Below are 26,972 nucleotides of genomic sequence, written 5' to 3'. Positions count from 1 at the left end.
TCTTCATTTTGAAAGATATTGTTTGCTGGGTTTAGAATTCTGAGTTGACAGTTTTTTGGATTCTTTTGGTTTTCCTTTTTTCCTTTAAAGATGTCACTCCATACCATGGAGTGCCACCAGGGAAGCCCCTTGCTTACTTTTTTTTTTTTTTTTTTTTTTTTTGCGGTACATGGGCCTCTCATTGTTGTGGACTCTCCGGTTGTGGAGCACAGGCTCCAGACGCGAAGGCTTAGCGGCCCTGGCTCACAGGCCTAGCTGCTCCGCGGCATATAGGATCTTCCCGTACCGGGGCACAAACCCGTGTCCTCTGCATCGGCAGGCGGACTCTCAACCACTGCGCCACCAGGGAAGCCCCCCCTTGCTTACTTTTTAACCACAATGAAAATACTTACTCTTCTGCTTTATTATCGTTTACTAATACAACACTGGCTACTGGCTACTTAACAGCAAAGCTTTGTTTTCCCCAAAATTACTACCTCTGTCAGAAGCATAGATTGATAATGCTTTTTTCTTCAGACTGCCCAAAGATCTCAAATGTACATGAGCATTACTTTCATACCTACAGTCATGTACATACAGAATACAAATAACTTGGCGTGGTGTTATTTCTGTGATGGACACAACTCAATTTTCCAGTTGTATTTGTAATACAGAAAGTTGTATTAAGTAGAAGTTGGATTTCTTTTAGAATAAACAGGATCTCTAATTATTGCATTACTGAGAACATTGATTTAGGTTTTACCAAGAATATTGATAGGCATTAAAAATCTTAATTGAGGGCTTCCCTGGTGGCGCGGTGGTTGGGAGTCCGCCTGCTGATGCGGGGGACACGGGTTCGTGCCCCGGTCTGGGGGGATCCCGCGTGCCGCGGAGCGGCTGGGCCCGTGAGCCGTGGCCGCTGGGCCTGCGCGTCCGGAGCCTGTGCTCTGCAGCGGGAGAGGCCACAGCGGTGAGAGGCCCGCACACCGCAAAAAAAAAAAAAAAAAAAAAAAAAAAAAAATCTTAATTGACAGAAATAGTTACTTTTTGCAGGGGAATGAACAAATACCATATTTTTCCAATAATAAGGATATGTAAGGAAGAAAAAAATGTCCCTTTAAACAGGGCCTTGAAAGGTACTAAAAGCATCTAGTCTAATTACTAGACAACTTTTAAGCAATTGTGTGCAAAATAACTTTCTCATTTCCGGAACACTTTTCCTCTGTTTGCTATGATAGCAAAAGTAAATTTCAACTAGTGTCTGTACTTTTTTGTGCTTTCAATAGGATTTCAGCACAGTTTGAGCAGAGAAAGAAAACAACCAGTCAGCTAGTATTGGATTGTTTTGTTTTTTGGAAAGGAAAGAAAATAAAAGAACAAAGTTATCTGGGAGTAGTTGATTAAAGAGCTTATTTTTAGGCAAAGGGAAAGGGGACTTTTATCCCTAGAAACTGTTGAAACAGAAGGAGAATGGGAAAGGCAAAGTGACATGGAATGAAAACTCCCCTTTCTGTGCTTATATTTTTAAAAGATAATTTAATGCACTGTACTGAATATAAAAGGAACCTAAGACAGCATCATCACTGAAGAAGAGGAAAGCACATCATATTTTGATTCTCTGAAACCATGAATCATATGTTCTTAAACATAAAGTCTGTACCATACTTACATAGAAAAAATTCCTAAATAGATCTCAAATATATACTAAACTAAACTTGGAAACTTAGTTTATGGTTCTACTCATAACCTAAGGAAATCTGTTATAGGCTAGTGGATCTCTTATTTTAAGTTTTTATCAAATACGTAGGATTATTTTTTATATTATGTTAACAGATGACATGTATTAAAATTACCATGAAAACAGTATGTTATGTTGGAAAAAACACAGCTCTTTGTCCTACTTCTGACATTGAACTAGTTTTTTAACCTTAGAACCTTGGGCAAAGTACTCCCTGAGACTGAATTTCTTCACTTCAAAGATAAATGAGGGGGGGCTTCCCTGGTGGCACAGTGGTTGAGAGTCCGCCTGCCGATGCAGGGGACACGGGTTCGTGCCCCGGTCCAGGAAGATCCCACATGCCGCAGAGCGGCTGGGCCCGTGAGCCATGGCCCCTGAGCCTGCGTGTCCGGAGCCTGTGCTCCGCAACAGGAGAGGCCACAACAGTGGGAGGCCTGCGTACCGCAAAAACAAACAAATAAATAAATAAATAAATGAGAATAAAACTCCTTTTCACTTTTTTCGCACAGGAATTTTGTGAAGCTTAATCCTGGTAATGTACGTGAAACACTTTGTATTTGTACAGATTGATGGTGATGTTTATTATGTAAATTATATAATTTTAAAGAAATCTCAACATCTATTTATTCCCCTCAGAATATTTCTTATTATATTCTAGGCCTTTAATGATTGACCCCCAGGGTCAAGCCAATAAATGGATCAAAAACTCTGAGAAAGAAAATCAGCTTAGTGTTATTAAGCTATCAGATTCAGACTATATGAGAACACTGGAAAACTGTATTCAGTTTGGAACTCCACTTCTATTAGAAAATGTTGGTGAAGAACTGGATCCATCTTTGGAGCCTTTACTACTTAGACAAACTTTTAAACAAGGTAGAAATCAATTGATATTAGTTGGTAGAACTGAAAGGTGATTGGATTATCTCTGAGGCAAGAAAAGCACTACATATTTTAATAATAATGTTAACGCAGAACTTCTGTGTCGTTGTTATGCATGAAAGGAAATTTGGAACAAGTATCAGATATTCTAAAGTAAATACCTTCATTGCCTTAATCACTGTTACCTAGACTGTTGTTCAATAGAGAACATGAAGTTGAAGCCAGCCTGAAATTCCTTCATCTTGTGACCAAGGACCCCACAAAGTCCATTACTATGAATAGTAGTGGTTAATGTGGACCAGAGTTGACTTTAGGTAGACGTTGCCCACCATATATCTTTCTGCTTATAAGAATTTTATCTCTGTCAAGCTCTAGTACTTTTAAGAGCTTTAGCAATATATAAATAATTTTGGAATCATTATTGAAAAGTAATGGAAGAAGTAAGATCAAAAGGAATCTTGATTTAGAAGACTCCATGACAACCAGAGAAAATGTCTTATAGTACCCCAGAATTAATGAGTCCTGCTGTATAATTGCTTACTTGCCTCTGTGTTATATGTGACTTTTGCAACACCTTTTTGTATTCTATTTGAAATTACTTTATGACTTTTTACTTGTAACCTAGGAAGGGCTTTAACAGGGGGGATGGGCTATGTAACTTTGGCTTATTTATTCTGCATTTTTTTTCTGAAATACAGGTGGCATTGATTGCATCAGACTTGGTGAGGTCATTATTGAGTATTCCTTTGATTTCAAGTTTTATATCACCACAAAGCTGAGGAATCCACACTATATGCCAGAGCTGGCTACAAAGCTATCTTTGCTCAATTTCATGATAACTCCAGAAGGACTTGAAGATCAATTACTAGGTATTGTTGTTGCAAAGGAGAGGTACGTGTTTTTTTAGATACTTCCAGGGGGTATAGAGAGGAATATTTGTAGGCCATTAATACTTTTGTTATGTGATTATTTTGAAACCTTGTCAAAATTTTATATTTTGTCATTATAAATTAAATAGGTATTTAATTCTTTAAAATAGCCATTCTGTAACAAGCAAGTTATAAACCAACCATGTTATATTGGGCTTTTAGTATGGGTAGCAGGATTCAGGTGATATGCCATGACTTCTGACTTGTATCTGACTGTTTGAGCCAAAAAATTTCATCCCTAGGAATGTATGCTACAGACAAAATCAGAAATGTGTTCAAAGACATATACAGGATATTAATGAAATAAGAAAATACTTAGGACAAGAATGAAAAAGCAGGATACAAACCTATATATGGTAGGGGTAATATTTGTTTTTAAAAAGTTAATGCATGAATGGATATCCATATATACCAAAAAAAGATTGAGAAAGAATATTGACAGTGATAATCCTTAGGATTGGTAAGATTATGGATAATTCTTATTATTTTCTTTATACTTTATGTATTTTTCCATTGCTAGCATGTATTATTTTTTAAATGAGAAAAAATATTATGATACCTAGAAGGGCTACTAGTAAAGAATTGCTTCCTGAAGGAAACCTTTGATTCCACTTGAAGCTTAATATAACACTATCAAGTAGTCTATTACATGAAATCAACTTATAAGTGAAAATATGTACCATGAAGTTCTTTTGTTATTTTCAGTGTTTATCCCACTTGCGCAGTATCCAAGACAGAACTATGTCATAAAATATTCTATAACATGGTGAATTATGTTATTTTGAAGTTTCATACCTTCATTGTTAAGATATAAGTGCGAGTTTTGTCTTTTACTTGAAGAGCCATTTGTAGGATGAGTCATCTTTTCTGTCTCCTGTTGTAGAAGAGATGATGAAAATGGGACTGAATATGATTAAGCCAAGGAATAGATAAGAAGTCTCATATTCTGAGTTTCTTTTCCAGTTCTTATTCTCACACAATGAGCTAAGCCATATGGATAAATTTAACATATTCTTAGACTTACTGTAGTATATGTTATTGCCACATTTTACATATATGTAATTAATGCTTTTTTTTGCTTGAGTTTCTCAAATTATTATTTTCATGGGAGCATTTTTTTCTTAGGTTAGGATAAAGAGATTACTCATCTTAATTTGTATTATATGTCTACAAAATTATTTAACTGTCTACAAAATTGGGATATCTAATATTTGGATAAAATACTACAAATTTAGACTAAATGTTTTTATCTTTTTAGACCAGAATTAGAAGAGGAACGAAATGCTCTTATTCTTCAGTCTGCAGCTAATAAGAAACAGCTAAAAGATATAGAGAAAAAAATTTTAGAAACATTATCATCTTCAGAAGGGAACATTTTAGAAGATGAAAGTGCAATTAAAGTCTTAGACTCTGCTAAATTGATGTCCAATGAGATAACAAAGAAACAACAGGTAAAAAAAGAATCCTAGAAACTTTTAGATTCTTAAGAGTCCAGTGTGCTCCCACTCCCTAAGGAAAGTGCTATACTAGGCTTATGGGAAGAGGAAAAGAATTCATAAAATATCAAAAGATAGAAACTAATTTTAAACTCATAAGAGAATATCTTATACTGTTGAATCATTCAAAACCTGGTGTCATCTCTGTGGCACCTATACACAGAAGAAATAAATTTGGAATGAAAAAAATTTTAAGCATACTTTTTATTATTGTGTAGGTAGGGTAAGCTAGTCAGGTTCATTCAAATTTTAATTGACTCTTCACCTAAAACTTAAGTTTGAGAATATGGCTTGCCTCTGTTCCTGGTTGGAACTTAAGATGTGTGAAGGTAATTGCTGGTTAATTGGACAGTAAGTGGTTCTAGGAACTAATAAGGATGATCTTCTGACATTGCCTTGTCTTTTGTCTGGGAGAGAGGTATGAGAGTTGGGAGTGGCAGGTAGAGGAAGGAAGACACATACAATAATGTACTTATTGCAAATTCATCTAACACAGCTAAATGGTATTTTTATATTGCATCTTTTAAAAAATATAATCCTACAGTGTTATGGGTGGAAGAAGCCTTAGCTATTTGTCATCTTTAGCATTTCATAGTTGAGAAAAGTAGGGCCCAGAAAAAGTAGTTAAGGCCCAAGTTCATACAATGAAATGATAATACAGAATGACTTTAGTAGGCTAACTTTACTGATTTTCAGACCTTTCAATCCTCCTTGGCCCACCCAATGAATTAAACACACCTTAATATTGGCGTAATTAAAAAATAAAAAGAAACCTAATAGAAATTTCACTAGTTGCTCAGCATCCTCCTGTTTGCACCCTACCCCATGCACCCCAGTTTTGGGGTAGAGGATTTCCAAAAGGTCTAGGCACCTTTCCCCTTGGGATGGGTTTAGTTTTATATGAATGTGATGGTAATGACTCTCTCTAGCCAGGTGTACTGTTTTGTTTTGTGTTTGTGCTTTTCATTTCAGGAGAGCCAAAAGGAGTAGCGTCTTAGAGTAATATGCTGTGGTAGCCTCCCATCTGGGGACCATGGCTGAGATATTCTATAATGTCTGCCTTACCAATTAATGTTCGTCAGAGCAGAACCCATTCCTCATTTTCCTCTCACCACAGTGTTTTTTCAAAGGGAAGAAAAGACAGGAAGCATTTATCAGCTTATTTCCTATTAGACTCAAAGAGGAAAGTAGATATCAATATTTATTGGTTCAAATACTTCATCTTACAAAAAGAGAGAAATTTAATCATATCTTTTTGACTGGGTCTCATTAATCATTACAAACATAATTTAGAATTCACTATATATTTTGATTTAAAACATGCTCTGTATCTGGCCCTGACTTTTATCCACCCACCTACCCAGATGTAAGATAAACCATCTTCAGAGCAAAGTGTTCCCACATAGTCTAAAACCTGCTTTTCCCTTTTATCCCAACCCATAAGATTAAATAAACACAAACAAAACTTTAAGAATTTGTTCTGGACTTCCCTGGTGGCGCAGTGGATAAGACTGCACACTCCCAATGCAGGGGGCCTGGGTTCGATCCCTGGTCAGGGAACTAGATCCCACATGCATGCCGCAACTAAGAGTTCACATGCCACAACTAAGACCCTGTGCAATTAAATAAATAAATATTTTTTTTAAAAAAAAGAATTTGTTCTATAAGTTTCAAAGCTTTCCCTCCCTGCAAAAGTTGTCTTTATTGAAGTTTAGTCTTGTGGATTCTTGGAAAGTATAATATATATAAATAGCACAGCCCCGGAAATTTTTACAAATAATAAATTCTCCTCTTTTAACATCGTGTGCTCACAATGTTTATTTGTTAGAAAATGTCTTGTCCTTTGATTTTAGGCCATTAATGGTAATTAATCAAAACTCTATATGTCTTGAGTTTAGTGTTTCATACTAAGCAGCCAAGTATATATAAATATAACACTATTTATAAATACACTGCAGATTAAGCCTTGGAACCTGAGTTAAATTATTATTTACTCTTTAAAAATAATAACAATATTTGCTCAATGTTTTTGCTTACTGTTGCTGTTAATGGTAAATGGCATTTAGCTGAAAAAATTAAGGGTTAAATAACAGGAGGTTAAAATGAGAATACCAAGATTATGCTTTCTTTTGTAAAAATGTCATTAATTTCCATTGTTGATAACTTTGTTTCACTTATAGTCAAGTTTGAGGTTCAAACCTTACTTTTAATTGTAGCTACACTGTAATTTGGGGGAAAGTTTGCTTGCAAGGAACAGAAACCTACTCAAATTAGCTTAAATAAAAAATATACAAGGGGATATTTTATTTTCCCAATTATAGGAAGTACATACAGGCCTCAGGAATTAATGGAAAACATTAAGTTTCTATGCTCTTTGTCTCTCCCTTTCTCTAAGGTTGTGTCGTTCTCATATGTGCTTCTTTCTGCTCCATCCGGAGACCAATTTTTTCTGTAAAACTTTTATACTGTTCCTTCGTATGTTTATCTTGCACATAGAAACCAACTCCGATACCATTACCTTTTAGCACTAAGGCCAAGTACCACCTGATTTCAGTTTTTGATGCTCCTAAAGTTCTCATTCTCTGGTGGGAAAATTAATTAGCTTATTTTGGGTCTGGTTCTATCCCTCCCACCTGATTTAATCAGCTATAAACAGGATCATTCAATATAAACATGGCTACATAGGCACATTTATTCAAGAGAGTCTGTGGCTAGCATTTCCAAAGAAGGGAGAGAGGGTTGGAAAAATGCTCTACATGTTTTTCCTGTAGAATATCAACCTATCAGATTGAGTTGTCATTGGAAGGGCTGTTATCTTGGAGAAATTTTTTCATTTGGGGTTAAATATCTATACCCTTATTCAGCCCAGAAAAGTTAAAAATTTGAGAATTTCACGGTAAAAAGGTATTCTTAATGTATCAAACCATCAGCCAACAAATATTTCTGAATTCCTACTTTGTCAGACTTTGTGCTGGGTTCTGGTACACATGTTGACACCTTAAGCCATACACACATGCACACTTGCTGTCTCTCTCTCCATCTCCCTCTCTATCTCTGACCTATTAAAATAAAAGAGGGTGAGTGACAATAATAGATACATGTCAGATGAAGGCAAAGAATAAGGAAAGATTGACAGTTTTGTATTCCTCAAATAAGAAAGAGATGATTGGTGGGTAGTTACACCTTCAATCTGTAAAGCGATTTTTCTTTCTTTTACCTCCCTTCTTTCCACCCTCTCTTCTTCTTCCCTCTCTCTCTAGTTCTTTCCTTCCTTCCTTTTCCTTTCTTTCTTTTTTAGACTCTTTTTTTTTGGCTGCGTTGGGTCTTAGTTGCAGCATGCAGGAGCTTCGCTGAGGCACGTGGGAGCTTTAGTTGCAATGCGTGGACTCTTCATTGCGGCACATGGGCGTCTCTCTAGTTGTGTCATGCAGGGTTTCTTTTCTCTTCTCTAGTTGTGGCCTGCGGGCTCCAGAGCACATGGGCTCTGTAGTTTGCGGCATGCAGGCGCTCTAGTTGAGGCGCGCAGGCTCAGTAGTTGTGGTGCACGGGCTTAGTTGCCCTACGGCATGTGGGACCTTAGTTCCCGGACCAGGGATCGAACCAGTGTCCCCTGCATTGGAAGGCAGATTCTTTACCACTGGTCCACCAGGGTAGTCCCTCCCTTTCTTTTTTTTTTTTTGCGGTACCGGGGCCTCTCACTGTTATGGCCTCTCCCATTGCGGAGCACAGGCCCCGGATGCGCAGGCTCAGCGGCCATGGCTCACGGGCCCAGCTGCTCCGCGGCATGTGGGATCTTCCCGGACCAGGGCATGAACCCGTGTCCCCTGCATCGGCAGGCGGACTCTCAACCACTGCGCCACCAAGGAAGCCCCCTCCCTTTCTTTTTTTAATAGATTTTAGCATAGTAAAGCCCTTTGATGTAAACTATGCCTGTATAATTTTGTCATTAAGTTAGGGGATATTTTTAATATAAATTTCATTATATGAACAATATATAATTAAAACATCTCCTATTTCTTAATCTTGATTTTTCTCTTCTTCTAGATTGCAGAAAAAACAGAACTCAAAATAGCAGAGTCTCGAGAAGGCTATAGACCTATTGCTAAACATTCATCAGTATTATTCTTTAGCATTGCAGACCTGGCTAACATTGATCCCATGTACCAGTACTCTCTCATCTGGTTTGTGAACCTTTATATCAACTCTATTCATGACAGGTAAACATTCTCTAGCTTCATTCATGCTCCCTAGGTTGGATTTTCACCATCCTTCCATTTAAAATATATAATTTTTTTCTTACTGTTTATATAATACATATTCACTATAGAACATTACAAAATATGGGGAAAGTGAAGGAAGGAAGGAAGAAGGGAGGGAAGGAAGGGGAAGAGGGAAGGAAAGAAGGATGGGAGGAAGGGAGGAAGGAAGGAAAGAAAGAAGGAAAGAGCAAGCAAGCAGGCCTCATTTCTATTTTAAGTTTTGTTTCACTTCTACTCAAGATTTAGGCATAGAGGGATTAGCTTTAGGTCTTTTTGCCCCTCTCTTTTGAATATTTTGATAAAGCACATGACCTATCTTTGCTAGCAACTCCAATATATCTTTCTCCAGCCTTGAGGTCTCTAAAAAATTTCAGCCCCACATTTCTAATCATTTGCTAGATATTTTCACTTTAACCAATTACTGAATGTACACAGATTTTGGAGTTAGACTGGAGTAAGCGATTAAATTTCAGTTCTGCCACATAATAGCTGCATGAATACAGGCAAGTCAGCTAACTTTTCTGTAATTGCCTCAATTTTTCTTATCTATAAAATAGGGATAATAATAATACCTACCTTTAAGAGTTGTTATGAGAATTAAAAAGATAATATTTATAGAGTATTTTTTAACAATATCTGGTATTTAGTAACTGTTAAGTAGAATAAAAATATGATTTGAGCCTAGCATATGTGTTCTACATGGGCTCTTGGTAGAACAATCTTTCCTGAGTGATTGAAATCCCTAAACTTTCCCAGTTGGGATTTGGAATTTGAATTAACATACCCTACATGATGTAGGATGTTCAAGTTGAAGAATTGACATAAATGTCAATAATAGGTGTCGAGGATGTGAAGTCATCAGAACCCTCATACACTGCTGGTGGGATTGTAAAATAATGCATCCACTTTGGAAACATTTTTAGAAGTTCCTCAAAATATTAAACATAGATTTGCCGTATGATCTAGTATTTCCAGCAAATCTAGCAATTCTTGGGTATATACTAAAGAGAATTGGATGCATGTATTCACACAGAAACTTACAGTCTTTTTGTTTTTATATGCAAAAAACTATATTCAAAAGTTACTTGGGTTAGTTTTTCCTCCTTTAGTATGATGATGTTTGTTATTCACGTGAAATACAGTTAGGGTAATTTGTTTATTTTTATATTTCATTTTAGAGTTTCCCCCTTTTCCTTGTTGATTTTAATTATATTTTTGAGTACGTAAGCCATCAATATGACTCCAAAAGTAAATCCCATACAGAAGGTCTGCTCAGAGAAGTGTCACTACCCCCTCCCCTTCCATCCCATTCCCATGGATCCAAGTATTACTTTTTAAAAATTAAACTTTTAATTTTGAGATAATTGTAGATTCACATGCAATTATAAGAAAAAATGCAGCAATCCCATGTACTCTTTATGCAGTTTCCTCAATGGTGATGTTTTGAGAAACTGTAGTATAATATCACAACCAGAATATTGATGTTGACACAGTCAAGATACAGAGTACTTTCATCACCACAAGGATACCCATGTTGCCCTTTTATAGCCATACTCATCTTCCTCCCATTCTCATGCTGACCGTAACCCTTGGCAACCACTAATCTGTTCTCCATTTCTATAATTTTGTCACTTCAACAATGTTATATAAATGGAATCATACACTATGTAACTTTTGGGAATTGGCTTTTTTTCACCCAATATAATTCTCTGGGGATTCATTTAGATCGTTTACTCCTTTTTATTGCTGAGAGGATTTAATGATATTGATGTACTACAGTTTGTTTAATCATTCACTTATTACAGGACATCTGGGTTATTTCCAGGTTTTGGCTTTTACAAATAAAATTGCTATAAAATGCATGGACAGGTTTTTGTGTGAACATAAGTTTTCATTTCTCCAAGATAACTGCCCAGGAGTGCAGTTGCTGGGTCATGTGGTAGTTGCTTGTTTATTTTTTTTTAAGTAACTGCTAAACTTTCCTAGAATGGGTGTATCGTCTTAGATTCCCATAAGTATTACTGAAAAAATTGAACTAAAAAAATGAAAGCAACGTATTCTTATTGCAAAAGTTTTAAGCATGTAAGAGTATAAAGAAGAAAATAATTATTAGTCATAACCCATCCAGAAGTAATCACTTTTGTCCATATGTTTTCTTACTTTTCTTTTTTTTTTTTTAACATATGGATCTTGATCTAGATTTTATGCTTCTTTGAGGCAGGTAAATGTTTCATAATTCTTTATCTCTTACAGTTCCCTCCCCAGCTTAGATTCTCACACTCATAGATATTCAGTAGGTGCTTTTTAATTAACTGATTGTTTTCAGTCATTTGGGAGTACAATAAGAAATTTAGAATTTTGAAAATAGAGAGATGGTGTAAACCATATTTCATTTTCTCATAGAATTATACCCCATTTTTAACATATAGCTTCATACGAAGTTGCACACACACAAAACTGTACAGGGAGGTCCCACGTACCCTTTACCCAGTTTCTCCAGTTCTTACATCTTTTTTTTTTCAGCTGAAGTGTAGTTAATGTACAATATTATGTTAGTCTCAGGTGTACAACATAGTGAGTCAACATTTAAATACATTAAGAAATAATCACGACAATAAGTCTAGTAACCATCTGTCACCATACAAAAGTATTACAATATTATTGACTATATTCCTTATGCTATGTTGCATCCCATGTCTGATTTATTTTCTGACTGGAAATTTGTACCTCTTAATCCCCTTCACCTATATGGCCCCCACCCCATCCCCTCTGGCAACCACCAGTTTGCTCTCTGTATCTATAAATCTGTTTCTGTGTTGTTTTGTTTGTTCATTTGTTTTGTTTTTTAGATTCTACATATAAGAGAGATCATATGATATTTTTCTCTGACTTATTTCACTTAGCATATACACTCTAGTTCCTTCCATGTTGTTGCAAATGGCAAATTTTCTTTTTTTATGGCTAAGTATATGTTGTGTATATATACCACATCTTCTTTATTCAGTCATCTATTGATGGACACTTAAATTCCAATCAAAAAATGGGCAGAAGACCTAAATAGACATTTCTCCAAAGAAGACACACAGATGGCCAAAAGGCACATGAAAAGATGCTCAGCATCGCTAATTATAAGAGAAATGCAAATCAAAACTACAATGAGGTATCATCTCACACCAGTCAGAATGGCCATCATCAAAAAGTCTACAAATAATAAATGCTAGAGAGGGTGTGGAGAAAAAGGAACCCTCTTACACTGTTGGTGAGAATGTAAACTGGTACAGCCACTATGGAGAACAGTATGGAGGTTCCTTAAAAATCTTAAAATAGAACTACCATATGATCCTGCAATCCCACTCCTGGGCATATATCCAGAGAAAACCATAATTTGAAAAGATAATCAGCTCAGTACTTTGTGACCACCTAGAGGGGTGGGATAGGGAGGGTGGGAGGGAGACACAAGAAGGAGGAGATATGGGGATATATGTATATGTATAGCTGATTCACTTTGTTATAAAGCAGAAACTAACACACCATTGTAAAGCAATTATACTCCAATAAAGATGTTTAAAAAATCAATCAATATGATATACTACATTAATAAAAAGAAGAGAGAGAAAAAAAAAGATGCGGTATATATGTACAGTGGAATATTACTCAGCCATAAAAAAAGAATGAAATAATGCCATTTGCAGCAACATGGATGGACCTAGAGATTCTCATACTAAGTGAAGTATTCTAGACTGAGAAAGACAAATATGGCATCGCTTGTATCTGGAATCTAAAAGAAAAAGACACAAATGAACTTATTTCCAAAACAGAGAGAGACAGACACAGAAAACAAATTTATGGTTACCAAAGGGGAAAACAGGAGTCAGGGGAGGGATACATTAGGAGACTGGGATTAACATATACACACTACTATGTATAAAATAGATAACCAACAAGGACATACTATATAACACAGGGAACTATACTCAATATTATATAATAACCTATAAGGGAAAAGAATCTGAAAAAGAATATATAGATTTATATGTATATATATAAATGTATAACTGAATCGCAGTGCTGTACACCTGAAATGTACACAATATTGTAAATCAACTATACTTCAATTAAAAAAAAATAATGTTGCAGTAAACATAGGGTGCATATATCTTTTTGAATTAGTGTTTTTGGAGTTTTGTGGTGGGTACATACCCAGAAGTAGCATTGCTGGATTGTATAGTAGTTCTATTTTTATTTTTTTGAGAAACCCCCATACTGTTTTTCATAGTGGGACTATGTACCAATTTACAATCCCACCAATAGTGCATGAGGGTTCCCTTCCAATGATAATATCTTATATAACTATAGTACAGTATCACAACCAGGAAGTTCACACTGGTACAATCCAGAGCGCTTACTCAGATGTCACCATTTTTATTGGGCTGACCAAAAAGTTCTTTCGGGTATTTTCCTGAATAAACTTTTTGGTGAACCCAATATATGCATGTGTGTGTGTGTGTGTGTGTGTGTGTGTGTGTGTGTGTGTGTGTGTGTAGTTTCATATTTTTAACAGTGGTTATTTCGATAAAATAAAAACAACTTGTATGTTAATTCATATGTTACTTATTTTTTCTTAGTTTTACTTGACTCAATATATTTTCCTTTTTTTTTTAACCTTTCAGTAACAAATCCAAAATTTTGGAAAAGCGCCTACGATATTTAAATGACCACTTCACATACAACTTATATTGTAATATATGCCGATCACTGTTTGAGAAGGACAAGCTATTGTTTTCTTTTTTATTATGTGCCAATCTTCTTTTGTAAGTTACTTGCTTTTTCTTTCTTTTAAAAACTTGCCTGGGGCTTCCCTGGTGGCGCAGTGGTTGAGAGTCCGCCTGCCAATGCAGGGGACATGGGTTCGTGCCCCGGTCCGGGAAGATCCCACATGCCGTGGAGCAGCTAGGCCTGTGAGCCATGGCTCCTGAGCCTGCACGTCCGGAGCCTGTGCTCCGCAACGGGAGAGGCCACAACAGTGAGAGGCCCGTGTACTGCAAAAAAAAAAAAAAACTTGCCTGGAAAACCTAATCAATGGCTTCTCACAGAAGGATATCATGTTTTAGCTCTGCATAATTCATGATTTTACTTGTACATTTCTCTATAGTAGTATTGGTGTTTTGATGTTTGATTTTTAAAATTTGGATCATACAGAAAAGCTCACAAAATGTTCAGGTACAGTTTGGTAAATTCGTACAAAGCAAAAATCTGCATAACTACCACTCAGATCAAGAAATAGAGTTTTCAGGGAATTCCCTGGCAGTCCAGCGCTTAGGACTCGGTGCTTTCACTGCTGGCCTGGTCAGGGAACTAAGATCCTGCAAGCCGTGTGGCGTGGCCAAAAAAAAAAAAAAGAAAGAGAGTTTTTAGATTGGCTTCTTTCACTTAATAACACGTATTTAAGATTCTTCTATGTCTTTTCATGGCTTGATTGTTCATTTCTTTTTAGCACTGAGTAATATTTCATTGTCTGGATGTACTGTAGTTTATCTATTCACCTACTGGAGGACATCTTGGTTGCTTGCAAGTTTTGAAAAGTATGAATAAAACTTCAGGTTTTTGTGTGCACATAAGTTTTTAACTTATTTGGTTAAATACTAAGAAGTGTGATTGCTGGATCATGGGTAAGAGTATGTTTAGTTTTATAAGAAACTGTATTCCAAGAGATTCCATGCAGCATCTCAGCATTTTTAGGAATCTTGGCTTGTGGTCCTTGATGTCTTGAATGTTGAAACTGACCCACACTCTGGAAAAAGCAAAAACTCAGGCCAGAACATATTGGGCAGGGGAAGGTGCTGAAGGAGCACCTTTATTTTCTCACTCATGGGACCATTAAAATATTAAAAGAGTTTTCTTCTTGACTAATATTTTCTCTGTGAAAATTACTTTGAAAATGGGTCCTAAGTGAAAGTCTAAATCCATTCTGCATCACAGATCCCAGAAGAGGCTCAACAAGCATATAGGTTACATTCCTTAATCCATTGCATTCTACCAGCAATGAATGAGAGTTCCTGTTGCTTCACAACCTTGCCAGCATTTGGTCTTGTCAGTGTTCTGGATTTCACCATTCTAATAGATGCGTAGTGTAATCTTGTTTTAATTTGCAATTCACTAATGATATATAATATTGAAAATATTTTCATTTGCTTATTTGGTATCTTTATATCATTTTTGGTGAAGCATCTGTTAGGTCTTTTGTCCATTTATTAATCAGTTTGGTTGTTCATCTTTTGTTGTTGAGTTGGATGACAGTCCTTTATCAGATACATCTTTGGGAAATATTTTCTCCTAGTGTGTAGCTTGCCTTCTTATTCTCTGTCTTTTGCAGAGCAAATGTTTTAAATTTTAATGAAGTCCACTTCATCAATTCTTTTTTTCATGGATTGTGCCTTTGGTGTTGTATCTAAAAAGTTATTGCCATACCTAACACCTCCTAGATTTTTTCCTATGTTATCTTCTAGGAATTTTATAGTTTTGCATTTTACATTTAGGTCTATGATCCATTTTGAGTAAATTTTTGTGAAGTGTGTGCGTGTGTGTTTATATATATTTGTTTATGTTTTTCTTATTTTCCTTTCTTACACAAAGGGAATACACTGTAAATGTTCTTGTGCACCTTTTTCTATTAATATAAATGTAAGTCACTCGATAGAGATATCCTCTTTTTTTCAGCTTTATTAGGTGTAATTGCCACATTATGCAATTCCCCCATTGTAAGAATACAGTTAGATGATTTTTAGTACATTTATATAATTGTGCAACCATCACCAAAATCCAGTTTTAGAACACTTCCATCATCCCCAGAAGTTTCCTTTTGCCAGTTTAGTCAATTCCTGCTCTTACTTCTAGCCCCAGGTAATACTGATCTGCTTTCTGTCTCTATAGTTATTCCTGTTCCAGAAATTTTATGAGTGAGACATTAGATGGCCCAGAATATGATCCATCTTTGTAAATGTTCTATGTGCTCTTGGAAAGAATGTATATTTTGCTGTTCTTGGATGGAATGTTCTAAAATGTCAAGGAGGTCAAGATGGTCCATATATCATCTATATCTTTATTGATTTTCTATCTACTTGTTCAGTTATAGAGAGAGAGTTGAAATCTCTAACTATAGAGACTTTTCCTTGCAGTTCTATCAATATTACTTTGTGTTTTGATGCTGTTATTAGATGTATAAATGTTTAGGACTGTTATGTCCTCTTAATAAATTGACTTGACTTTTTAAAATCCCTGGTAATATTTATTGCTCTGAAATCTACTTTGTATGATATTATTGTAGCCCCTCCAGCTTTCTTTTGAATAGTGTTAGCATGGTATATATTTTTCCATACTTTTACTTTTAACCTATTTGTTTTATATTTAAACTGTGTCTATAGACAGCATGTAATTAGGTCTTACTTGTTTTATCCAATCTGATAATCACTACCTTTAATGAAATTGTTGACTATTTCCATTTAATGAGATAATAGAGTTATGTTTAAATCGACCATCTTATGATTTATTTTGTTTTGCCCATCTTTTCTTTGTTGCATGTTTCCTCATTTTCTATATTTCTTTTTTTTTGGGAACTTAGTGTCTGTTTTATTTATTTTTTTAACCTGTGGGTTTTATTTTTATTTATTTACATAACAGGTTCTCATTAGTTATCTGTTTTACACATATTAATGTATACATGTCAATCCCAATCTCCCAATTCATCCCACCCCCCTTCCCCCCTTGGTGTCCATACATGTGTTCTCTACGCCTGTGTGTCTATTTCTGCCTTGCAAACTGGTGTATCTGTACCATTTTTCTAGATTCTACATATATATGTTAATATACGATATTTCTTTTTCTCTTTCTGACTTACTTCACTATGTATGACAGTCTCTAGGCTCATCCACGTCTCTATAAATCTATTTTTCTTTAAATTGAGTATTTTTATGATTCCATTTTATCTCCTTTGTTGGTTTATTAGCTATAATTTTATGTTTTATTATTTTAGTGATTTGTTTAGGGTTATAGTATACCTTTGAACTTATCGTCTATCTTCAGGTAAAATTATACTACTTCATATATATATAAGAACTGAAAACAATATACTTTTATCTTTCCCCTCATAGCTTTTGTTTTATTGTCATACATTTTACTTGTATATATGTTATAAAGCCCACAGCATGTTGTTATTTTGCTATAGTCAATTACTTTTAAAAGAGACATAAGTAACAGAAAAATGTCTTTTATGTTTATCTACTAGTTACCATTTCTGATGCTCTTTATTCTTTTTTGTTGATTCAAATTTCCATCTACCTGAAATTTCCTTGAACATTTCTTATAGTGTAGGTCTACTGGTAATGCATACTTTCAATTTCTGTAAATCTGAGAAAAAGTCAGTGAATTTTTCTTTTAGATTTTAATTTTTTATCCTAGAAGTTTCATTTGGTTATTTTTTATTTTGCCCACTTCTCTCTTCATTATGTTCATGTTTCACTTTCACTCCTTCAGCATGTTTATAATAGCTCTTTTAGCATTCTTAGCTGCTTGTTATATCATCTCTATCACTTCTACATCGCATCTATGTACTGACTTTTCTCCTGGTTATGGATGTTGTGAATTTTACATTGGTAAGTGCTGGGTCTTTTTTTTTTTTTTTTTAACATCTTTATTGGAGTATAATTGCTTTACAATGGTGTGTTAGTTTCTGCTTTATAACAAAGTGAATCAGTTATACATATACATATGTTCCCATATCTCTTCCCTCTTGCGTCTCCCTCCCTCCCACCCTCCCTATCCCACCCCTCTAGGTGGTCACAAACCACCTAGCTGATCTCCCTGTGTTATGTGGCTACTTCCCACTAGCTATCTATTTTACCTTTGGTAGTGTATATGTGTCCATGCCACTCTCTCACTTTCACAGCTTACCCTTCCCCCTCCCCATATGTTCAAGTCCATGCTGTAGTAGGTCTGTGTCTTTATTCCTGTCTTACCCCTAGGTTCTTCATGACCTTTTTTTTTTTTTCTTAGATTCCATATATGATTATAGATTTCTTAGATTCCATATGTTAGCATACGGTATTTGTTTTTCTCTCTTTTCTTAATTGCTTTAAAGAGCACTAGACTTTACTTTTGCAGGTACTTAAATTATACTGAATTCATTTGACCTCTTCAAGTCTTATTTTTAAGATTTCTTATGACAGTTTTAGAGTAGACTTTATTCTACAGCTAGGTTAGCTTCACTACTAAAGTATCTCCAGTGTCACCACTGAACTCCTCTGGTGTTCAATAAAGATTCAACTCTAGTTGGCAATAACTCATATATTCACTCCTGTGTGAGCTCTGGTAGCTACTTAGTTTGCAGCTCCCCAGATATTCTTTGCCTGTCCTCCTGGGGTTTTACCCTACTCATACATAACTCAGCATTTAGCAATAGAATAAAAAGGATTTCTATGCAGATTTCTGGAGCTCCTCATCCATGTATCTTCCTCCCTTCTGGTACTCTGCCCACAAATTGCAGCCACCTTAGCCTTCCTTAACTCTGATCTCTGTCTCTTCAACTCAGCAGTACTCTTAGATTCTGATTTGATTACCCTCATGCTTTGTAGTCTGAAAAGTGCCTCCTGGCGGTTAGCTGAGGCAATCATGGGGATCACCTTGTCTCCCTTTTTTTCATGGCCCACAGTCCTGCACTAGCTATTATAATTTCTAAAAACAATTGTTTCTTTTATTTTTTTTCCAGTTCCTAGTTGTTTATAGCAGTAGGGTAGGTCAGTTCTGATTGTTTTATCCAGGCTATATAAGCAGAAATTGACTTCATTCAATTTTAAAACAACAATTTACAGCAGTCCTTATTTTGGGAACACAGGGCAAAGAAAGAGATTGAATACCAGGAACTGATGTTTCTTTTAACTGGAGGTGTAAGTCTTAAGAGTTCTGAGAAAAATCCTGATCCAACTTGGCTACAGGATAAAAGCTGGGAGGAAATCTGTCGTGCAAGTGAATTTCCTGCGTTCAAAGGACTCAGGTAATTGTTTAAACACAATGACTTAGCATTGAATAGTAATGGGTAAATTTGTAATCTAGTGATTTTTAAAAAATATTTCTATAGCTGTCTTGATTCATCTCCTCATTCAACAATCTCTTTTTAAAATTTTTTCCCAATGAAAGGATAATCATTAAGCTTTTCTTTCCATTAGGAATCATTTTTGTGACAATATAGCTGAATGGCGGGAGATCTATGATAGTAAAGAGCCACACAATGCTAAATTTCCAGCACCAATGGATACAAGGCTAAATGAACTACAGAAAATCATAATTCTTCGGTGCTTAAGACCTGATAAGGTAAAAGACAAATGTGTTCTATTTGGAACCCAGATAATTTGCCATTTATGAAGTACTAGGTTTAAAGTTATTGTTATTTGGTACTTTAACCTTTATTTCAGATGCTCACGTGGGTTCATTGAGTTCCTTGGATCTGTAGGTTTATAGTTTTCCTCAACTTGAGAAAAACTTTGGCCATTATTTCTTCAAATACTTTTTTCCCATGATTCCAATTAAATATACGTTAGACTGCTTGATATTATACCATAGGTGACTGATACGCTGTTAATTATTTTAAAATCCTTTGTATCACTGTACTTCAGTTTGGACAGTTTCTATTGCTATCTTTAAATTTGGTGATTTCTTCTTTTGTAGTGTCTAATCTGCTATTAATTCCATCCAATTAATTTTTGTTTCAGCAACTGTATATTTCATTTACAGAATGTTCATTTTGTTCTTTTTTATATATTCTATTTCTCCTTTCATTCTGTTTATACTTTTCTTTAAATACTTGAAAACAGTTATAATAACTGTTTTTAAATCCTTGACTGCTAATTCCATCATTTCTGGATCTGTTTCTATTGACTGACTTTACTCTTGGTTATAGATTATATTTTCCCACATCCTGGCATGCCCAGTAATGTTTGATTGGATGCTCAACATTGTTTATGATTTTGATTTTGTCATCTTCCTTTAAAGATTGTTGACTTTTGTTCTGCTGGTTCAGGATTAGCAAACAACACCTCTGGGCCAAATCTAGCCAGTGACCTATTTTTGTTCAGCCCATGAACTGTAAATGATTTTTGCATTTTAAAGGGTTGTTTTAAAGAAAAATAATAGGGCTTCCCTGGTGGCACAGTGGTTAAGAGTCTGCCTACCAATGCAGGGGACATGGGTTCGAGCCTTGGTCTGGGAAGATCCCACATGCCGCAGAGCAGCTAAGTCCGTGCACCACAACTACTGAGCCTGCACTCTAGAGCCCATAAGCCACAACTACTGAGCCCACATGCCACAACTCCTGAAGCCTGCACGCCTAGAGCCCATGCTCCACAACAAGAGAAGCCACCGCAATGAGAAGCCCATGTGCAGCAATGAAGATCCAATGCAGCCGAAAATAAATAAAATAAGTAAATTTAAAAAAGAAAAGAAAAAGAATAAGCAGCAGAAATTGTATGTGGCCCACAACACCTAAAATATTTACTATCTAGCTCTCTATAGAAAAGGTTTACCTACCCCTTTGACTATACAGTTAAATTCAGATTGCTCCTTTCAAAGATTGTTTAAGATTTGTTAGCGCAGGTATAGAATAGCCTTTACTCCATGGATAGTTTAGTTCCATGGCTAAAGTGTGGTCCTTCTAGGGCCTTTACTGAATGCCCCAAGTGATCACCAAGGACTCTCCATTGTGGCTACTGGGAACTTGAATGATTCCCAGCCTTTCATGAACTCTGGTAGCTCCTCATATCCCAAGTTCACAGCTCCCCAGTCACTCTTTGCTTGGCCTATGTATACATACCATGGTTTTCAGCAAAGATAGAAGGACAATATTATGCAGATTTCTGAGCTCTTTCTCTGGATACTTCCCTTCAGATTTGAACTCTGAAACTTCCAGCAGCCTGAGCCTCCTTGAACTCTGATGCCTGTCTTCCCAATTCAGCAACACTGTGTTGTACCACTTTCAGTTGCTCTCCTTGTTCCACAGTCTGGAATGTATCTCCCAGAGGAAAGTCAAGGGGATAATAGGTCTCACCTTGTTTGTTTCTTTTTTTTATCAGGAATCACTATCCTGTACCACCTATTGTCTGAACAGCCTTATGTCTGAAAATGGCTGTTTCATTAATATTGCCCATTTTTTAGTTCTTTATGGCAAGAAGGTAAATCTGGTCCATTTCCTCAATATTGACTAGAAGCAGAAGACAGTAGAAAATCTTGAATGTGTCATAATTTTATTAGTTCAAACAAGCACAAAAATCTTTCTTTAGGTGAAATAAATAGGCTGATACCAATTTTCATACACTCGAGAAAAGTGTTATAGTGTTACGAAAGGAAAAATTTTAAACAAAAGACTAAAAGCTAACTTATAAATACTACCAAATGTAAAGTAGATAGCTAGTGGGAAGCAGCCGCATAGCACAGCGAGATCAGCTCTGTGCTTTGTGACCACCTAGAGGGGTGGGATAGGGAGGGGGTGAGGGAGACGCAAGAGGGAAGAGATATGGGGATATATGTATATGTATAGCTGATTCACTTCGTTATAAAGCAGAAACTAAGACACCATTGTAAAGCAATTATACTCCAATAAAGATGTTTAAAAAAACCCAAAAAAACTAAAAGCTATGCTTATATATGTAGCTTAAAACTTTGAGTAAGTCACTTCACCTTTCTGAGTTCCAGTTACAACCACATATAAAATGAAGATATTGAAAGTGATTGCAATGGTCCTGTCTTTTCTTTTTCCTTTTTTTTTTTACATTTTTTTCACAAGGAGCATTATCTAATGCTTCATTCAGTCTCTGAGTAGGTTCAAACAGAGGCCTATATAATTACGTGACTTCTGAGTCTTTCTCCTTACTCTAACTCCCAAAGACCTTTGTACATTATTAAAATATACCTCATTCTTTCCTACCTTATAGTTGTATGTATATATATATATGTTCCTTTCACTAGAAAATAAGTCCCTTGAAGGCCAAAACAGTGCTTTATTCATTATTTCATCACAAATAGCTTCCCTTGTTCATGGTAAACTTAGGAATGAGTAGCTCTGCATCTGGGAAACCCCTGCCTATTTGCATTCCACAGAATGGCTCTCTGATGACCAGTGGAGATGTTGTTTCAGTACCACGTGTGGAGTTACTGGTTTGTCTGCCATGCTTGGGATCCTGTGCTTAAACACCACACTGACCACACTGGAATACAAAATAATTGTCTGTCTACTTGGTAGGGTCTCCCACTGGACTCTGAGCTTCTTGAGGTCAGGACGCATGTCTTATTTTGTTCAATATCTCCAGGACTTAAAGCAGTACCTGGCAGATGGTTGGACATCTCAGTAAATATCTGTGAGTTGAGTTGAATTTAATTGCATTAAACCAAATTCAGTTAAAGTCTGTGTTGGTCAGGATTCTCCAGAGAAACAGAATCAGTAGGATTCTGATGATTTTAAGGAATTGGCTCAATGATTGTGAGAAGCTGGCAAGTCCAAAATCTGCAGGCTGCAGACCCAGGGAAGAGCTGATGTTGCAGCTTGAGTCCAAAGGTGGTCTACTGACAGAATTCCCTCTTCCTCAGTAGAAATTGGTCTTTTTTTCTCTTAAGGCCTTCAACTGATTGAATGAGGCCGAATCACATTATGGAGAGTAATCTACTTTACTCAAAGTCTACTGATTTAAATGTTAATCTTATTTTAAAAATACCTTAACAGGTATTTAGATACTGTGCCCTAGCCAAGCTGGCACATAAAATTAATCCTCACAAAGCCCATATCCAGGTCTGTTTAAGTCTCCATAATTTCTAGAGTATCTTACATGAAGGATTAAAATATATATTTTAATATTATAGAAAAGTCTTATGACTTCTTCTCATGTTAAATTACTGGAACAAGATACTTTTTCTATAGAAAACTATCATACTCGATTGCAGTTGCATCATGTCAGGGAGCATTGCCCCTGGCCAGTGCGTAGGGTAATGCGGAGCAAGGTCTCTGTGTCCTCAGCATCTCCCTTTCCTTAAAAATGTATACTGAAGATCTCCTGTGCTAGGTGGAAACTCTACATGGTGTTAATGGTAAAAGGATGAAAAAGATTTCATCATTGCTCATGTGTAGTTATTAAAGAAAGAAATAAAAAGCTGCTATGTCATTGTGAGCTCTTTATTAAAAAAAACCTTCAGGAGCCTGTCAATACCTGTAGAATAATGACAAAAGTACAGCTTTGCAGTCTATTACCTTGGCTAATCAGACCTCTTTTCAGCTTGAAACTTCTATTTAAAACTACAGAATTGCTCACAACTACACAAAATTCCCCATATAGAAGCTCCTTGAAACTTCTAGTATGCTTCTCCTTGAAACTTCTACTATTTAAAACTACAGAATTGCTCACAACTACAGTAAATTACCCATATAGAAGCCCCTGTCCTTCCTCCCCATGTATTCCACAAACCTTCCAGGACCAAAGAAGCCTGTGATGATCACTCCTCTCTCCATCAAATTCCTACACATTCCCTTTAGAAAGTCCTTTGGCATTTAGAAGATAATGTCTGATACCTCTTTGTACTGATTTTTCTGCTGCTAATATTGATGAACAGCATTCTTTTATTTTTAATTAATTTTAATATAATTTACAAGTAAGTCACATCTTCCTGTGTTTCAAAACTGATGCACTGTTTTGAATCACATGAATATATGAATACGATGAAAAGTGTGCCTCCAGACTCCATCTCTCAGTCATTCATCATCCTTCCTCTCAAGCAGTTAATGTTATCTGCTTCTTGTTGTCCTTTTATACACATATAAATGTACATACATATAAATTCTTTTTCCATTTATTTTCAACAGAAACGGTAGCATCCACTGTTTTGCATATTGCTTTTTTCTCTACTAATTCACAAATAGTGTTCTCTTTCTTTTTTTTTTACAATTGCATGGTATTCCATTGTATGAGTGTACAATAATTTCTTTAGCCAGTTCCTACTGATGGATCTTTATAATATTTATATATTATTTATTATAAAAATGCTGCAATGAATAACCTTATCACATGTGCAACTATATATCAGAATAAATTCCTAGGAACAAAATTGCTATGTCAGTGGATTTGCCCTCTGTAATTTTATGGATACTTTCAAATTGTCCTCCATGAAAGTTATACCAGATTGCTCTTCCTCAGCAGTATATGAAAATATCTGTTTACCTGTACTTTTGCCCACCCAGTATGTTGCCAAACTTTAAAAAAATATATTTATTTATTTATTTATTTATTTTTGGCTGTGTTGGGTCTTCGTTGCTGCGTGCAGACTTTCTCTAGTTGCGGCAGGCGGGGGCTACTCTTCATTGCAGTGCACGGGCTTCTCATTATGGTGGCTTCTCTTGTTGTGGAGCAGGGGCTCTAGGCATGTGGGCTTCTGTAGTCGTGGCACATGGGCTCAGTAGTTGTGGCTCATGGGCTCTAGAGCGCAGGCTCAGTAGTTGTTGTGCGTGGGCTTAGTTGCTCCACGGCATGTGGGATCTTTCCAGACCAGGGCTCAAACCCGTGTTCCCTCCATTGGCAGGCGGATTCTTAACCACTGCACCACCAGGGAAGCCCTGTTGCCAAACTTTTGGATCTTTGCCAATCTGTGCAGAGGGGTTGAGGATTCTGGGGCTGATCGAGGTGGCAGTAACGCACATGAGTTTCATTAGATGTTACTTTGACAGGTTTGTTTGTTGGGGAGGAAGAAATCCCTCATAGCAGGTGTCTGTCCAGAGGCTGGGAGTGAGGGGAGGTCCACAACTCCAAAGGAGAGGGGAAGGCAAGGGAATTCCTAATGGAGAGGGGACTTGTGTGGTGTCTGGACAACATTATTCATCAGCATGGCGGCTGAGAGTCTCTGTGTCAGAGCTCTGAAGGGCAGCAGTGGCTTGGGGTCTTTATATCCTGGGGCTTATCTTTTTATGGCTAGCAGACGTTGGGTGAAAAGTAGGCAGACTCTAAATGGTTAAAAATCTGCTTATTTGGGCTATGTTTAAAACAGTTGAATATGTAACATTTTGAGTTTGGTGCCAGTGGCCTTTTGAGCTAACAGGTTTTAGCCTACTGTGAAAAATAAACAATCCAGCGGTAAATACACACAGGCTATCTTTGTCCCATTTATATAACAAGCTGATGGTGAAAAATGGTATCTAAGTAAAATTATAATTTGTATTTTTCTTATTTATAAGTATTAGGGTATAGACAAAGCTGCTGTAACAAAGGGACCTAAAATACAGTAGCTGAAATAAAATAGAAGTTATTTTCACTATCTCTCCTAACAGCCCAGAGTATTTGCTTGAGGGCTGGCAGGGCACCTCTGTTCTTGAGATCATCCATAGATTCAAGTTCCTTCTCTCATGCTAGAGAAGACTCCTAAAGTGTGGTCCTTGTCAGTGAGATTGAAGCTGGGTCATGAACACCACATCTGTTGAACAGGAAAAGAGAGTGTTGAAGGCAAACAGTTTCCTTATAAAAAATAAGATCTGGAAGCTCCATATATAATGTCCATTTGTATTTCTCTGGCCAAGACTTAGTCACATAGCCACATCTAGCTGCATGAAAGGTTGGGAAAACTTGGAGTTCTGTTACCAAAAGGAGACACAGAATGGGGACAGTTTGCAGTCTCTGCTATACTAAATGAGGTTGAGCATCTTTTCCTATGTTTAAGATCCATTTCTATTTCATTTTCTATAAACTGTTTATCTTCTTTGCCCATTTTCTTTTGGATTGTTAGTCTTGTCCCATCAATTTATAGATACCTTTTATATATTAGGAAAATTAGCGCTTTGCCTATGATATGCTGCATGCTTTTCTTATCCATTAGACTCATAGTTTACTCTGTCGGTTTTCAGTAATAATCAAAGTTGTTATGTGAAATAAAAGTTACTCTAAAGATCATATTTTTTCTCTCTTCAACAGATAAGTCCAGCTATAACTAACTATGTAACTGACAAACTAGGGAAAAAGTTTGTAGAGCCTCCACCATTTGATTTGGCAAAGAGTTATTTGGATTCAAATTGCACCATTCCCTTAATTTTTGTGTTATCTCCAGGAGCAGATCCCATGGCCAGTAAGTGCATAATGTCAACTAATAAATTATAAATAAATCATCTTGTTCAATATCTATTTCTTAGATGAGTGTAAATCAGTAAATTCGGTATTTATAAGGAAAGGTAACTAGAATTATTCACAATTAAATACTTATACACTGAAACATAAGGCACATTTTATAATTTTAGAGTAAGCAGTGAAACCATTTATTTTTTTGTGCCCTCTTAGGCCTACTGAAATTTGCAAATGATAAAGCTATGTCTGGAAATAAATTTCAAGCTATTTCACTGGGACAGGGACAAGGACCAATTGCAACAAAAATGATTAACGCAGCAATAGAGGAAGGAACTTGGGTTTGCCTACAGAACTGTCACCTCGCTGTCTCCTGGATGCCCATGTTGGAAAAAATATGTGAAGATTTTTCTCCCGAAGGCTGTAATTCATCCTTTAGGCTTTGGCTCACAAGTTACCCATCTCCAAAAGTATATTTATTTCCTATGGAGTTTAGTACATTTATTTGGTTATGTGTTATTGATATATTGTATATCTTAAATGCTTAACCTTAAGAGGTTTTAAAA

The 26,972-nt window shown here is 36.1% G+C and overlaps 1 protein-coding gene across 1 annotated transcript in view; it reads left to right on the top strand.

Moving 5' to 3' along the window:
- The window catches only part of DNAH12 (dynein axonemal heavy chain 12), a 229,191-nt gene that overhangs the window by 185,200 nt on the left and 17,019 nt on the right, over positions 1 to 26,972 (top strand). Inside the window, exons 57-65 of the mRNA XM_060021479.1 lie at positions 2,376 to 2,590; positions 3,295 to 3,487; positions 4,784 to 4,976; positions 9,066 to 9,238; positions 13,951 to 14,091; positions 19,167 to 19,325; positions 19,498 to 19,642; positions 26,263 to 26,413; positions 26,623 to 26,876. Coding sequence (XP_059877462.1) covers positions 2,376 to 2,590; positions 3,295 to 3,487; positions 4,784 to 4,976; positions 9,066 to 9,238; positions 13,951 to 14,091; positions 19,167 to 19,325; positions 19,498 to 19,642; positions 26,263 to 26,413; positions 26,623 to 26,876 — 1,624 coding nt within the window. The remainder of the gene's footprint in view (positions 1 to 2,375; positions 2,591 to 3,294; positions 3,488 to 4,783; positions 4,977 to 9,065; positions 9,239 to 13,950; positions 14,092 to 19,166; positions 19,326 to 19,497; positions 19,643 to 26,262; positions 26,414 to 26,622; positions 26,877 to 26,972) is intronic.

This window comes from Delphinus delphis, chromosome 10 (assembly GCF_949987515.2).
Source record: "Delphinus delphis chromosome 10, mDelDel1.2, whole genome shotgun sequence".
Lineage (NCBI taxonomy): Eukaryota > Metazoa > Chordata > Mammalia > Artiodactyla > Delphinidae > Delphinus > Delphinus delphis.
The sequence above is the reverse complement of the archived record's forward strand: the minus strand, read 5'-3'. Positions and strand labels throughout refer to the sequence as shown.